The 11,956-nt window shown below is 38.0% G+C and overlaps 1 protein-coding gene across 1 annotated transcript in view; it reads left to right on the forward strand.

Annotated features, from left to right (window-relative positions):
* The window catches only part of LOC110542619 (selection and upkeep of intraepithelial T-cells protein 2-like), a 28,768-nt gene extending 17,139 nt beyond the window's left edge, over positions 1 to 11,629 (forward strand). The window contains exons 8-11 of the mRNA XM_021629175.2: positions 372 to 440; positions 5,340 to 5,447; positions 9,116 to 9,238; positions 10,535 to 11,629. Coding sequence (XP_021484850.1) covers positions 372 to 440; positions 5,340 to 5,447; positions 9,116 to 9,238; positions 10,535 to 10,545 — 311 coding nt within the window. The 3' untranslated portion in view covers positions 10,546 to 11,629. The remainder of the gene's footprint in view (positions 1 to 371; positions 441 to 5,339; positions 5,448 to 9,115; positions 9,239 to 10,534) is intronic.
* Positions 11,630 to 11,956: the final 327 nt, after the last annotated feature.

Consider the following 11,956-nt stretch of genomic DNA (forward strand, 5'->3'; position numbering starts at 1 on the left):
TCTTGGTCCTACATTCTCTGCTTTTGCTGGTGGCGCACCTGACAGAGAAAAAAAAAAGTGTTTCAGACAACTGTAATATGAAACTTGTGTATGTCATCATTCATAATGGAGTGAGCCATTCAGAAATGTAGCTATCTTTGCATTTTCCAGGCTCAAGTAAGTAACCTCTTACTGAGAATCTTGTCAGTAATCCCAAGTAAACACATTGGTTCAATAATATAGATTTAAAGGAAATCATGCTGGCCTGTCATGGGTGCCCTGTTGAGGCAAATGATCTATCTATCTATCTATCTATCTATCTATCTATCTATCTATCTATCTATCTATCTACCTATCTATCTATCTATTTATTTATTTGTTTGTCTAACCAGGAAAAGTTGTGAAGGAGGAGTCACTATCTACCCTGGACAATGGTCTATGTGAGTCTGATCAATCTGAAGGTAAAGCATCAAACTCAGTATCTATTCCTTTTACCATGTGATAGAAAACAATGAGCCTATTTTCTGTGGTGATAGTTGCATCCTCGCTGTGATGAGTTATCAATCATGCAGCCATGGCTGATATATCTGAAAGCAGAGCATCTTTTGGGAAGGAGGCTGTTCTTGTGGAAATCTTTCTTTAGGTGGCGTCAGGTGAAATACCTCATTGGTGAATATGACATCTGTTTTATCTGAGTATGGAGATGCACCTCAGATGCCTAGCTGACTAAATATCGCAGTCTCTGAATGTAACTCATATCCCAGAAAATCATAGCAAAGTTCTGTCAGCAGTAGCATGCCTTAACTGTGGGTGGTAAGACACGAAACTGAGACTATATTGCCTATAAAGAATATCCCCACAGCAGTGAGGAACAATTATAAGAAAAACCAGGAACATTGCTATCCTCTCCACAAGTCTCAGATTTGACATGAAAAGATAAATAAATGGGGGATGAGAAAGAGATCTCAATTTGCAGTTTCCCACAGCTGGAAGAAGGGAACAAGTTAGATTTTTGCTAAGGAGCTTTTTCTTGAAATAAAAAAAAAAAAAAATAGAATCCTCAAGTAAGAAGGGGAAAAACCCATGAGCTAACCATGGTAGAACATACCCAAATCAAGCTTGATTTTCAATATCGGGAAAGGAAAGGCAATGTGTTTCTGATATTCAGGCAATACTCTGACTCTGAACTGCTTAAAGTTGGGAAGACATTAAAATAAAATAAAAATTAGTCTCAGGACATGGATTGTGAGGCTGTGGATCATGGGAACAAGTGGGAGAATGTAGTTATGACTAAACTGGAGAAACAGCAAAATAGCTATTAATCTTGCATAACATGAGGCAGTGCAAGGACATCAGTCTGAATGGACTGACTTACAGGAACACTCAGCTGCTCCAGCCAAGATTTCCACAACATCTTTAGGGAAGGCAACAGAAGAAGAATAGGCAGGAGACTTTGCTACAGAGGAGGTGGCCAGTGCCCGGGATGGCTAGAATCTCTTTGCAAAAACTAAAGGAAAAAGCTAATTCAGCTACTGCTATGGAACTTTAGTGGCTTTGCTGAGCCCCCTTGGTTGGATGTGATCTTTGCATGGTAGAAAAGATTTTGACAGATCTGAATGACTTACGTTGTTGTCATTCAAAAGCTGATGAAGCTTGGTTAGAATCACTCCAAGGTACTTTATGTTATTAGTGGCTATTGTGAAGGGTGTTGTTACTCTAATTCTTTCTCGGCCCTTTTGTCTTTGGTATACAGGAGAGCTTCCGATTTTTTTTTTTTTTTTTTTTTTTTTTTTTTTTTTTTTTTTTTTTTTTTTAGTTAATTTTGTATCCAGCCACTTTGCTGAAGGTGTTCATCAGCTAAAGGAGTTCTCTGGTTGAATTTTTGGGGTGGCTAATGTATACTATCATATCATCTGAAAATAGTGATACTTTGACTTCTTCCTTTCCAATTTGTATCCCCTTGATCTCCTTTAGTTGTCTTATTGCTCTAGATAGAACTTCAAGTACTATGTTGAAGAGATATGGAGAGAGTGGGCACCCTTGTCTTGTCCCTGATTTCAGTGGGATTGCTTTAAGTTTCTCTCTGTTTAGTTTGATGTTGGCTATAGGCTTGCTGTATATTGCCTTTACTATGTTTAGATATGTGCTTTGTATCCCTGATCTCTCCAAGACTTTAAACATGAATGGGTGTTGGATTTTGTCAAATGCTTTTTCAGCATCTAAGGAGATAATCATGTGGTTTTTCTTCGTCAGTTTGTTTATATAGTGGATTACATTGATGGATTTCTATATATTGAACCACCCTTGCATGCCTGGGATGAAGCCTATTTGGTCTTGGTGGCTGATATATTTTATGTGTTCTTGGATTCGATTTGCAAGTATTTTGTTATGTCTCTGACATGAACTCTACGGCTGGCTCTTTGACCACCTTCTCCTGAAGGGAGAACAGCCTTGCAAGGCCACAGAGAACAATGCAGCCAGTCCTGATGAGACCTGATAAATTAGGGACAAATGGAAGGGGAAGAGGACCTTCCCCTATCAGTGGACTTGGAGAGGGGCATGGGAAGAGAAGAGGGAGGAAGGGTGGGATTGGGAGGGAATGAGGAAGGGGGCTACAGCTGGGATACAAAGCAAATAAAATGCAATTAATATAAAAAAAAAGCTGATGAAGCAAAGTAGACAAAAGGATCTGCAAGTTCACTCTAAGATAAATGTGATAGCTGGAATGCTAGGGGATGTTTTCACCAAAATGTCAAATGTTATATATTGGTAGGCTTCTAGAAGGCTTTAAAGCCTGAGAAACAGTTCATGGAAGGCATAAATGAAGAAACAGCATAGGGAAATTATTGAACTGTTCATAGAGATAAATATATGCCAGAATATGTGGTGTTTCTTCCTTGTAAATAAGTATCCCAAAAGTGAATGTTTTCATTTATCACCTTTCTATAATCATATATGGTTAATGAAGAAAAGAAGCTGTGGTGCTGGATCAGAGCTGGTCAACCAGGGAGCCAACTGTAGCAATAGACACAGAAGTCTATATAACACCCTGTTCCTCCTTAGACTTGAGGCAGAATGAGCAGCACAAAATAGCACAGCCCAAAGAACTATCAAGGTTGGAAAGAGCCTCAGGATTCCTACAATAGCTGCACCCCGGGATGTGGAGACCTGATGACTTAGAAAATATGATTGAGTTGTAGATGGCTACATGGGTAGTTTCTAATGTCCATGCACTTATACCAGCATGGATCTTCATAATGGAATAATTGATACAAAGGGTAGGACATTTTCATACAGTATTCACCCTGGCTCATTAGTATTCTTTTAGCCCTCAAGAACCAATGGACTCTTGCTTGAGGTGGATAGTACTGAGCCTTCAAAGATCCTGCCCGAGTTCTGTAAAAGAGATTTCATTGTGTAAGGCTAACTTGTAAGTGTCTTATAGATTTGGAAAAGCATCTGTGAAACAACAAATGAAGACACCTGCACAACTCTTTTCAAAGTTCAGAAAAGGTCAAAAAAATGAATTGAAAGAACACAAGAGTTGGAAGAAGGAACGGGGGAGGGGTGTTGTGTAGTTTTTTTTTTTTAATAGAATTTTTTTTTTCCCAGCAAGTAAAGGAAGAATCCTAACACTTAAGAAGCAAAGGAAGCATAAAAAGATCAGGAAACTCACATAACTTATATATCTCATAATTCTCACCCTCATTATTACTTATAAAATCAGTAAACAACTTCCGGAGAAAAATCATTTCGTTGAAATTCCCTTTAAGTTGAGCACAGATCTCCAGAGAAGCAATTTTTGTGACTTGCCATTAATACTGAAAGGAACCTTTCAGTTACACAGTTACCATTGAGTAAGCCATGTTCTTCCAAGTAATCCCAGGAAACTCACTGGTCCACCAAACTGGACTGAAAGTAGAATACTTTCTTTGTTCTATTGTAGATGTTATGTCTGAGACTGTTATTTGTTCACATCCTCCCATGACAAATCATGTGGCAAAGTCTCTCAAAAACCTGAACTTAGAACTTTGATATGTCCTAGTGTTATGACTATTCTATGTATACTCCCATAGACTCCAAGTTACCGCAAAACTGAAATAACTGTATATTTCATTTTATTAAGGCGGTACTCAAAATAGCCAAGTAAGCATGAGGTCAGTTTTGAGGGCTGTGAACAGAGGAACAGATAAAAATATGTAATGATGTGATATGCAAGTATGGTGATGTTTTACTGAGCTACAAAGAATTGAACTGTCAGTTATTTGTAGGGCATGAAGTGAATGCACTGGGAAATTGATACTTTAACTAATATAACTCAGAAATACACTTATCATGATTTTCTTCAATTGTGGATTCTAAAGCTTCCATAGCTACGAGAAACTTTTTAAATATGTGTGACGTTAATGTTAAAACAACGTTGTCTGGGAGATAAAAGGGATCATTAAGTGAGAGGGAGGGAGACAAAAGATTTTATGGGGGTGGCGATATGGTCAATGATTAGCGAGTATCTGAATGAAAATATATTAAAGAAATTCATTGCTATATGTCATGAATATGTGGCAATAAATTAAAATTTTAACACCTTTTTTTGCTATAGTTCTATTTATCTAAGACATTCAGATCCTGTAGATCTACTCCAACAAATATAGTATGGCCATTACCTAAGGGTCTAGGAATAAATGCTTCTGTATTTCTCTGAAGTTTTGGGGTTTCATTGTTTACATCCCAGTGTTACATCATTCCTAGTGGCCTTCTGAACACTGCTGTCTGACTGCAACAGCGCGCCATTTCCAGCCTCCCTTTTGTGGGGCCTAGCCTGTGCCCACTCACCTGAAAGCCACAGATTCACAACTTTCGTTGTGCTAGATAATGCCCTGTAGGTATAAACTGTTTCCTATTAAGAAAATTAGGACCTATTGCCCTGTTTAGGGGACTGCAGAGCTATCCTCCTTTCATCCTTTTTAAAACCCAGAAAAATAATAATCAGGACTGCAGAGCTCTGTCTCTTGATCTTAAGAATGCCCACTCATGACAAATGAGATAGAGCAGTGGAAAAATTAGCTACTCTCCTTTGAGCTTAATCTCAATCTCAAACCTGCCCCATCTTAAAAACAACTCTCCTTTTCACTCCTGTTATCTTATATTCTAATCCAAAATCTTTTCTTCATCTATGAACACAAGCAGAAAGTATTGAAAAACAGCCCTTACATGCGCTGATATATTTCACTTCATACACACACACACACACACACACACACACACACACACACTAGCTCTTAATTTCTTAATGTATGCTTTCCAATGTAGAGTATCCTCAGAGAAATATCAAGTGATTATAACATTTTTTTTTTTTTTAGGTAGCTACTGCATGAGAATTTGTCATTGGTTAAAGGGCCCAATGGTATTCATGATTTCCATGTGTGCAATTGTAGGAGTCATGCTCATTTTGCATCTAAAGCAAAGAGGTATGTAAGCAAGAGGCTGATGCCATCTGGTAAAAATCTTCTCCCAACTGCCCAGTAAGACATTTAACAAAAGAAGAATGATTGTTGCTTGAACTATAGTGTCAGTGGGCCATTAAAACACAACCACAATTTCTAGATCCCAGAACCCTGAATTTTATAGGCTTAGAGTGCATGCAGCTGATTACTCTGCTTCAAAAGAATTTCTTTACAATTCATAGTGAGGTTTTTTTTTTTTTTTCAGAAATTCAACAATCATAATTACCTAGTAAATTGTTCTGAATTCCTTATACTTTTAGTCTAAAGGAGATAATAACACAGTATATTAAATTTCCTGTCTTTTTAAATATTGTTTATATGCACTGGTATTTTGCCTTCATATATAGTACCTGTGAAAGCCAGAAGATGGTGTTAGGTTCCCCAGGTAGTTATTAGCCACCATGTGGTTGCTGGGCCCTCAAAAAGAAGAGTTAGTGCTCTTAACTGCTGGGCCATCTCTCTTGTTCCAATATCTCAAACTTTTGTAATCAAGGTCTAACCGCTAAAATTTCCAGCATTAAAAAGAGCAGGGCATCTTAGGTGCCAACCCCAGCTGAGGAGCTATTAGCAGTTAATGGATGCTGGGGGAGCAAGAGTCTGTTTTCTTTGGGAGTTTGGCCATTGGTAGGTTGCCTATGCTTCTGTGACTCCACGCCCTACAAGCCAGCAACACCCATTAAACTCATTGCTTTACCAAAAACTAAAAAAGGGACATGACATAGGGAGGTAGATGAATTGGAGAGCTCAGAAGATGTTGTAGTAAAAGGGGAATGAGATACATTGTGCCCAATATCAACTTTTGTAAAATCAGAAAGTAAAAGAAGACTTCAAGTTGGGTGGCTGAAGAGATGAGAAGAAGCTGAGAATAGCAGAGTGGAGGGAAAAACATAATAACAATATGTTGTAAAAAAAATTATTTGTAGTAAGGCATGGTAGCCCACACCTTTAATGGCAGCATTCAGGGAGGCAGAGGCAGGCAGATCTCTGTGAGTTCTGGTCTACAAAGTGAGTCCAGGACCCTCAAAGCTACACTTAGAAACCCTGTCTTGGGTGAAATAAAGAACATTAAAGAATAAATTCAAAATAATATATATTCACAAAAGCAAAATTGGTTCAAATAATAGTTATCAAAGTGAAATGCTATAATTGAGCAATGATTTGAATACTTTTAATTTTAAAACACGTCTGCATTGTAAAAAGATAATTTTAAATTCAAAACTTTTTCTTAGATTTTGATGCAAAGCAAAAGACATCCTTTTCTAAATTTCCCATTTTTCCAACAAATTTTGTTTGATTTTATGGTGTCCATAGACAGCTGGGGTCATTCTTTCTTTTCACCATTGAGGGTAAAATAAAGATGGAAATTAAAATACAAGGATATATTTGAAATGTTTGTTCTCCATTTTACCTTTAAGGTGCTTAGGGAAATTATGTACAAAGGCACAGTGCCACGAGACAAAATGATCCTATATTGTGTAGCACTTCTCAAACTGTGAATCATAGCCATTGGAAAACACATAGAACAGTACATATAGAAAGTAGAGTGGCCGTTTACAGAAGCTAAAAGCAGAAAAAAAAGTGTGGTCTTATTGTTTGATGGACTCAATTTAATTTGGGAATATAAATACATTTACAAAGATGAATGGTAATGGGAGTTGCACAATATTAATGTACCTAATGTCACAAAATTATAAAGTAAAAAATGGCCAATGTGGTAAATTTAATATCAGGTAGCTTTGCCATAATTAAAATGAAAAATAGTGATGTCTTCTGCTTTATAAGAGGGCCTGTTAGACACATGAAAACTGAAGTTACAGGCTGGAAATGAAGATTTATGGGCACATTGACAAATGAAATTTAGAAGATTTTATTTCTTTTTTTCACAAGGGAGCTGGACCAAAGCATGACTTCCTTCCCATGCTATTTTGTCTTCTGTGTATAGAACGGTAGCTTCTAATGGTTTAGATCAGGCCTGAAGAATAAAAGTATGGATTGTGCATCTGTTCGTTATTGGCCCTAATTCTCCTGTGAAAACAGGCAAATACCACTCCTAGAGAGTGTTCTCCATTCTTCTGCACATATGTCCAAAACTCTGAATCATATGGTAATTGTATTTTTTTTTCCTGAGGAGATAACATGCCATGTCCTCATCATTTGAAATTCCCACCAGAATACACGAGAAAGTCCATTTCTTCATGCACTTGCCAACACTTGTCATTGTTTTTGTCTTTCTACTCCCCACCATCACCACACTGTAAACTTTGTGGGGAGCTCTTCTCCAGAGGAATTCCGTCTATTTGGCTTACTGATGGCTCCAATGCTAGCTGGTGCAGTGCCTGTGTCCAGTGGGGATTGTTGAGAATCTGAGAATGAAAATACAAAATATGTTACTTCAATACATTGTGCATTTAAAACTGAAGGGGACCCCAAAGGACATTAATGGAAACCCTTCCTACCCTCCCTCCGCCCTTCTTTCTCCTTCTCACATTTCCTCCCGAGGCAGGCCAAAATCTAGAATTCCTCTATGCCGAGTTGAATCAGGAACCTGGTTCCTCCTTTTTCCCAATCCCGAAGACCCTGCCCTAACTTCCAGGCCTTTGTTTCTATGGCTTGGCCAAGGCAGAAATTCTCTTGCCTGGTTTTGGCAGTAGGCCATAAGAGCTTCATCTGAGAAGAGATCTGACCTACATCACAGAGGGAAAAACAGAAGCCTGAAACAAACCAAACTGGCAGGCTCTGTTTTGTCTGTTCTTTAGTCCAATCATACTGAGAAACAGCTGCCCATGATTCATCAAGCAGAGGCATAAAAATAGTTAAGTCATCCTGAGCTGGAATCTTTGTCAAAAAGGATGCTCTATCATAGAGAGAACACTGGTGAATATCTGTTGCTCTTTTCTCCTACGAATCTGTCTCTTTCAGTTTTATTTCATGGCTAGCCACAAACCTGAGGAGGAGCCAGGAAACTATTCCTCACCTGAACATTTTCAGAAGGATGTACTTGATGAACATCTGTGCCCTACATTGCAAGGCACATCTATGGGTGGATGGGGAAGTATCAAAAGATCCTCATCAAAGATCTAGACTGTCAATGGGTGGGTCTTGAACGGACATCCATGCTGAGAGGGGGAATGGTATAGATGGGTATCAGGGGAGATGTGTAGCAGATGGAAAGTGAAGACAGAGATGAAAATGAGGATGGAGGGAGGATGCTTCCCAGGGAATATGATGCTTGAGGATTGTAAGACCTCTTCCATTCCAGAGACCCTGATCATCTAAGAATGCTCTGTTCACTATAACCTCCATGGTCAGAGCTTCCGGGCAGCCTCAGCACTAAATAAAATAAAACCACAATATATCCATGTGATTTTCAGACAGACTGGTAAGAGAAAGCCATGCTACTTGAGGAGAATGGCTACCTCAAGCCATTCTCTGTCTCCTCTTCCAGGCTTGACACAAACATGCTCATCTCCATCAAATAGGCAAAGTTTGTTCTCTATTAGTTTTTTTGTTTGTTTGTTTGTTTGTTTTTTAGGAAGCATAGAACGATAGGAACCTGAAAAGTGATTCTACATTTTGTATAAAGTAATCTCCTCTCTTGGCTGCAACTGTCCTGATTCTTTCCCCTCTTCCAGTCCCAGCTTCAGATCCACATTTTGAATTGGACGCTCTGTGGTTGGAAGATATTAGTGTGATCCTGTGTGTGCTGATAGTGTTCATCCTCAAGCTCATTTCAATCATTTACTTCAGGTTGGAAGGTAACTATGATGGGAATAGCAGCAACTCAGAAGATCTGTTTCAGGTGACCAGTGCTCACATGTCTAAAAGGTGACCTTTCTGGTCCTTTCATCTTAGTAACATAAAAAGAAAGCCAAATGAAGAACTGTATGTCCTTATCTGCCTATCATTACTAAGAATTTGACTCCACTCTTAAGTGTTTTTCTGAAGGCTCCCAGTTAACCTCCTCCAAAACACTAAAAGCAGAGCAGGTGAATATCTTATTAAATAATGCACTAGAAATATTGAAAAACACTGATTTACAGTATCAGCTAGATACTTTCATGGTTGCAGTAAAAATAAAAAAGCATTTTCTCCTTCAGTATTTTCTGTGATTATTTCTCAGGTACTTTTGACTATCCTTTTACCTAGTAGGGGAGGTAAGTAAAATGCCCTAAATTTCAAAATTCCTAAATATTATATAAAAGCCTTAGACATAGATCTTTAGAAATTAATGACATTGTTAAGTAGGTTTTATTTATTTATTTATTTTACTTTCATGCTTTTCTTTAATCTGTCATGAACAATCAGACTCTGGCAAGGGAGGAAGTTGGAGGAGACTCATGATAGCTTTTCCTGTATTGAAGGCATCTGTTATGTAAGATTCCAAGCTTCCGGTGAATAATTAGCGGGTGGTTCTCACGTAATATCTGGAACTAGGGTGTCTGTGTCTGGGGCTTCTCCTCTGTCAGGTGTATAAAAACATGTGCTTGGAGTGCACTAAAGGCATGCACACTGTCACTTGCTAAATGGTCACCTGCAGAACATTGCCTCAGGCATAAAATGGGGCACTGGGGACTCCACAAAAATATTGTTGTGTCATGTGCGAAACTTGACTTTGTCAAACAGCTCTTTGTATATTTCTTTTCTAGGACTCTCATTACAACTAAATGATGATAGCTGTCCTGCTTGTACAAACAAATACTGTAAAACTTTTTACAATTTACAAAATATTTAACATGTTCCTGAAACCCCTTACATTCCATAGGAGTAAGCTATTGTAGAATGACACCACCAAATACCTAAACAACAGATTTTAAAAATAAAAAAGGGGCCACCAGAATCCCTGCACACTATGCTACATTTAGCTATGTAAAACTTAATCATTTTATTTTACTTTAAAGGATAATACCTTTTCTGCTGCCCCCCAAAAACTTTTGCCTTGATGGGGACACACTCTAAAGTATATGTTACATAAAAAGATCTAAAAATTAATCAATGGAAAGGCCCTGAAGTTCTTGTAGAATGAGGGTAAGGTTATAATTGTGTCTTTTCAGAAATTGAATAAAGTCCTAAATGGCTTCTACTTCGATGCATCCAACCAGAAAAGTATCCCAGAGACCACCAGACAAATGAAGCATCTGAAAGTAGATATAAAAATTCATCTAGGGGAGATGTTTCAAGAAGAGGAAGCCTATAACATGGGAAGACATCAAGACTTCCAAGACCTTGGAGAAACAATGAGGACAAAATAAGATGACTTTCCGTTTTCCTTGGCCCTCTGTTGACTATTGTTATAATTCTCTAATGCATATCTATATTAGTTAGACTAGCCACGTACGTTAACATTGAAAAATTTACAGGGGAGATATGTAGGAGACATAGGTAAGCACCAGGAAAACCAGCTGCATTAAATACACAAGGTTATCTCTTCAAATGGAGATATGTATTACTTTTTAGTTTTACCCAGAAGGTGAGGAGAGGAGAAGATTAATACCCTGGTAACCTCTGTGTTATCTGTATGGCAGGTCCGCACCAGCTTCCCTAGCCTCTTATCTCAAGTTTGTTTATCTCAGTTTATCTATTACACTGTCCTCCTGCATATCCTTATCAAGACCTTTGTTTACCTTGATTAATTAATTAATTAATTTTGTGGAAGATGTCACTTGGAGTTTATATTAGTTTTGATGTAATCATATCTTAAGCTTTGCTGTGCACATGATATTGAGTTAATTATAACCAAAAAAACTTTTTTCAAATTGTGCTGTCCTAGTAGGTGTCTGAAATAAGCTAATCTGTGTCAGACACTCAAAGTTTGGGCCAACACTACACTGACTCCTGAGTCTTGTTGAAACAAATTACCTTTTCTCACACAGATTGACATTCTGCTGGAATTGGTGATTGCATAGATGCTCCCCCCCACACACATACAATTTCCCTTTATCCTTTCCTTCAATTTCTCCCTTCCCCTGACCCCATTTCTTTTTCGTCTCATGGCCTCTTGCTCTTTAAGAAGACCTGGGTTGTTTATTTTCCAGCACCACATTGTAGTTCATAACCATCTATAACTCTAGTTTTAAGGTCTCCCCTATAAGCCTCTGTAGACATTGGCCACACACACATGGTGTACATACATATATGTAGGCAAACACTCATACATAAAAAATAAAAACAAATTATTTTTGTCTGAAATTTTATTGAAAAGCAGAAGTTGGATATAAAGTTACTATTACTCTCTTAATGTGTGTATTTGTTTTTTATTGAAAATAGATTGTTTTCTTATACAAAACATGCTGGCTCTAGTTTTCACCCACTCCGTTTTCTATCTCCCCATCCCTCTCTTCCCCAGACCTACTCCCCCCTGTTTCTTTTTCAAAAAAGGAGCAGGCCTCCAAGAGACAACACAATATAACCAGATACAAGAAGACAAGGCAAAGGCCTTTGTGTTGAAGCTGGACAAGGAAACCAATAGGAGAAAA

This window comes from Meriones unguiculatus, chromosome 12 (genome assembly GCF_030254825.1).
Source record: "Meriones unguiculatus strain TT.TT164.6M chromosome 12, Bangor_MerUng_6.1, whole genome shotgun sequence".
Classification (NCBI taxonomy): domain Eukaryota; kingdom Metazoa; phylum Chordata; class Mammalia; order Rodentia; family Muridae; genus Meriones; species Meriones unguiculatus.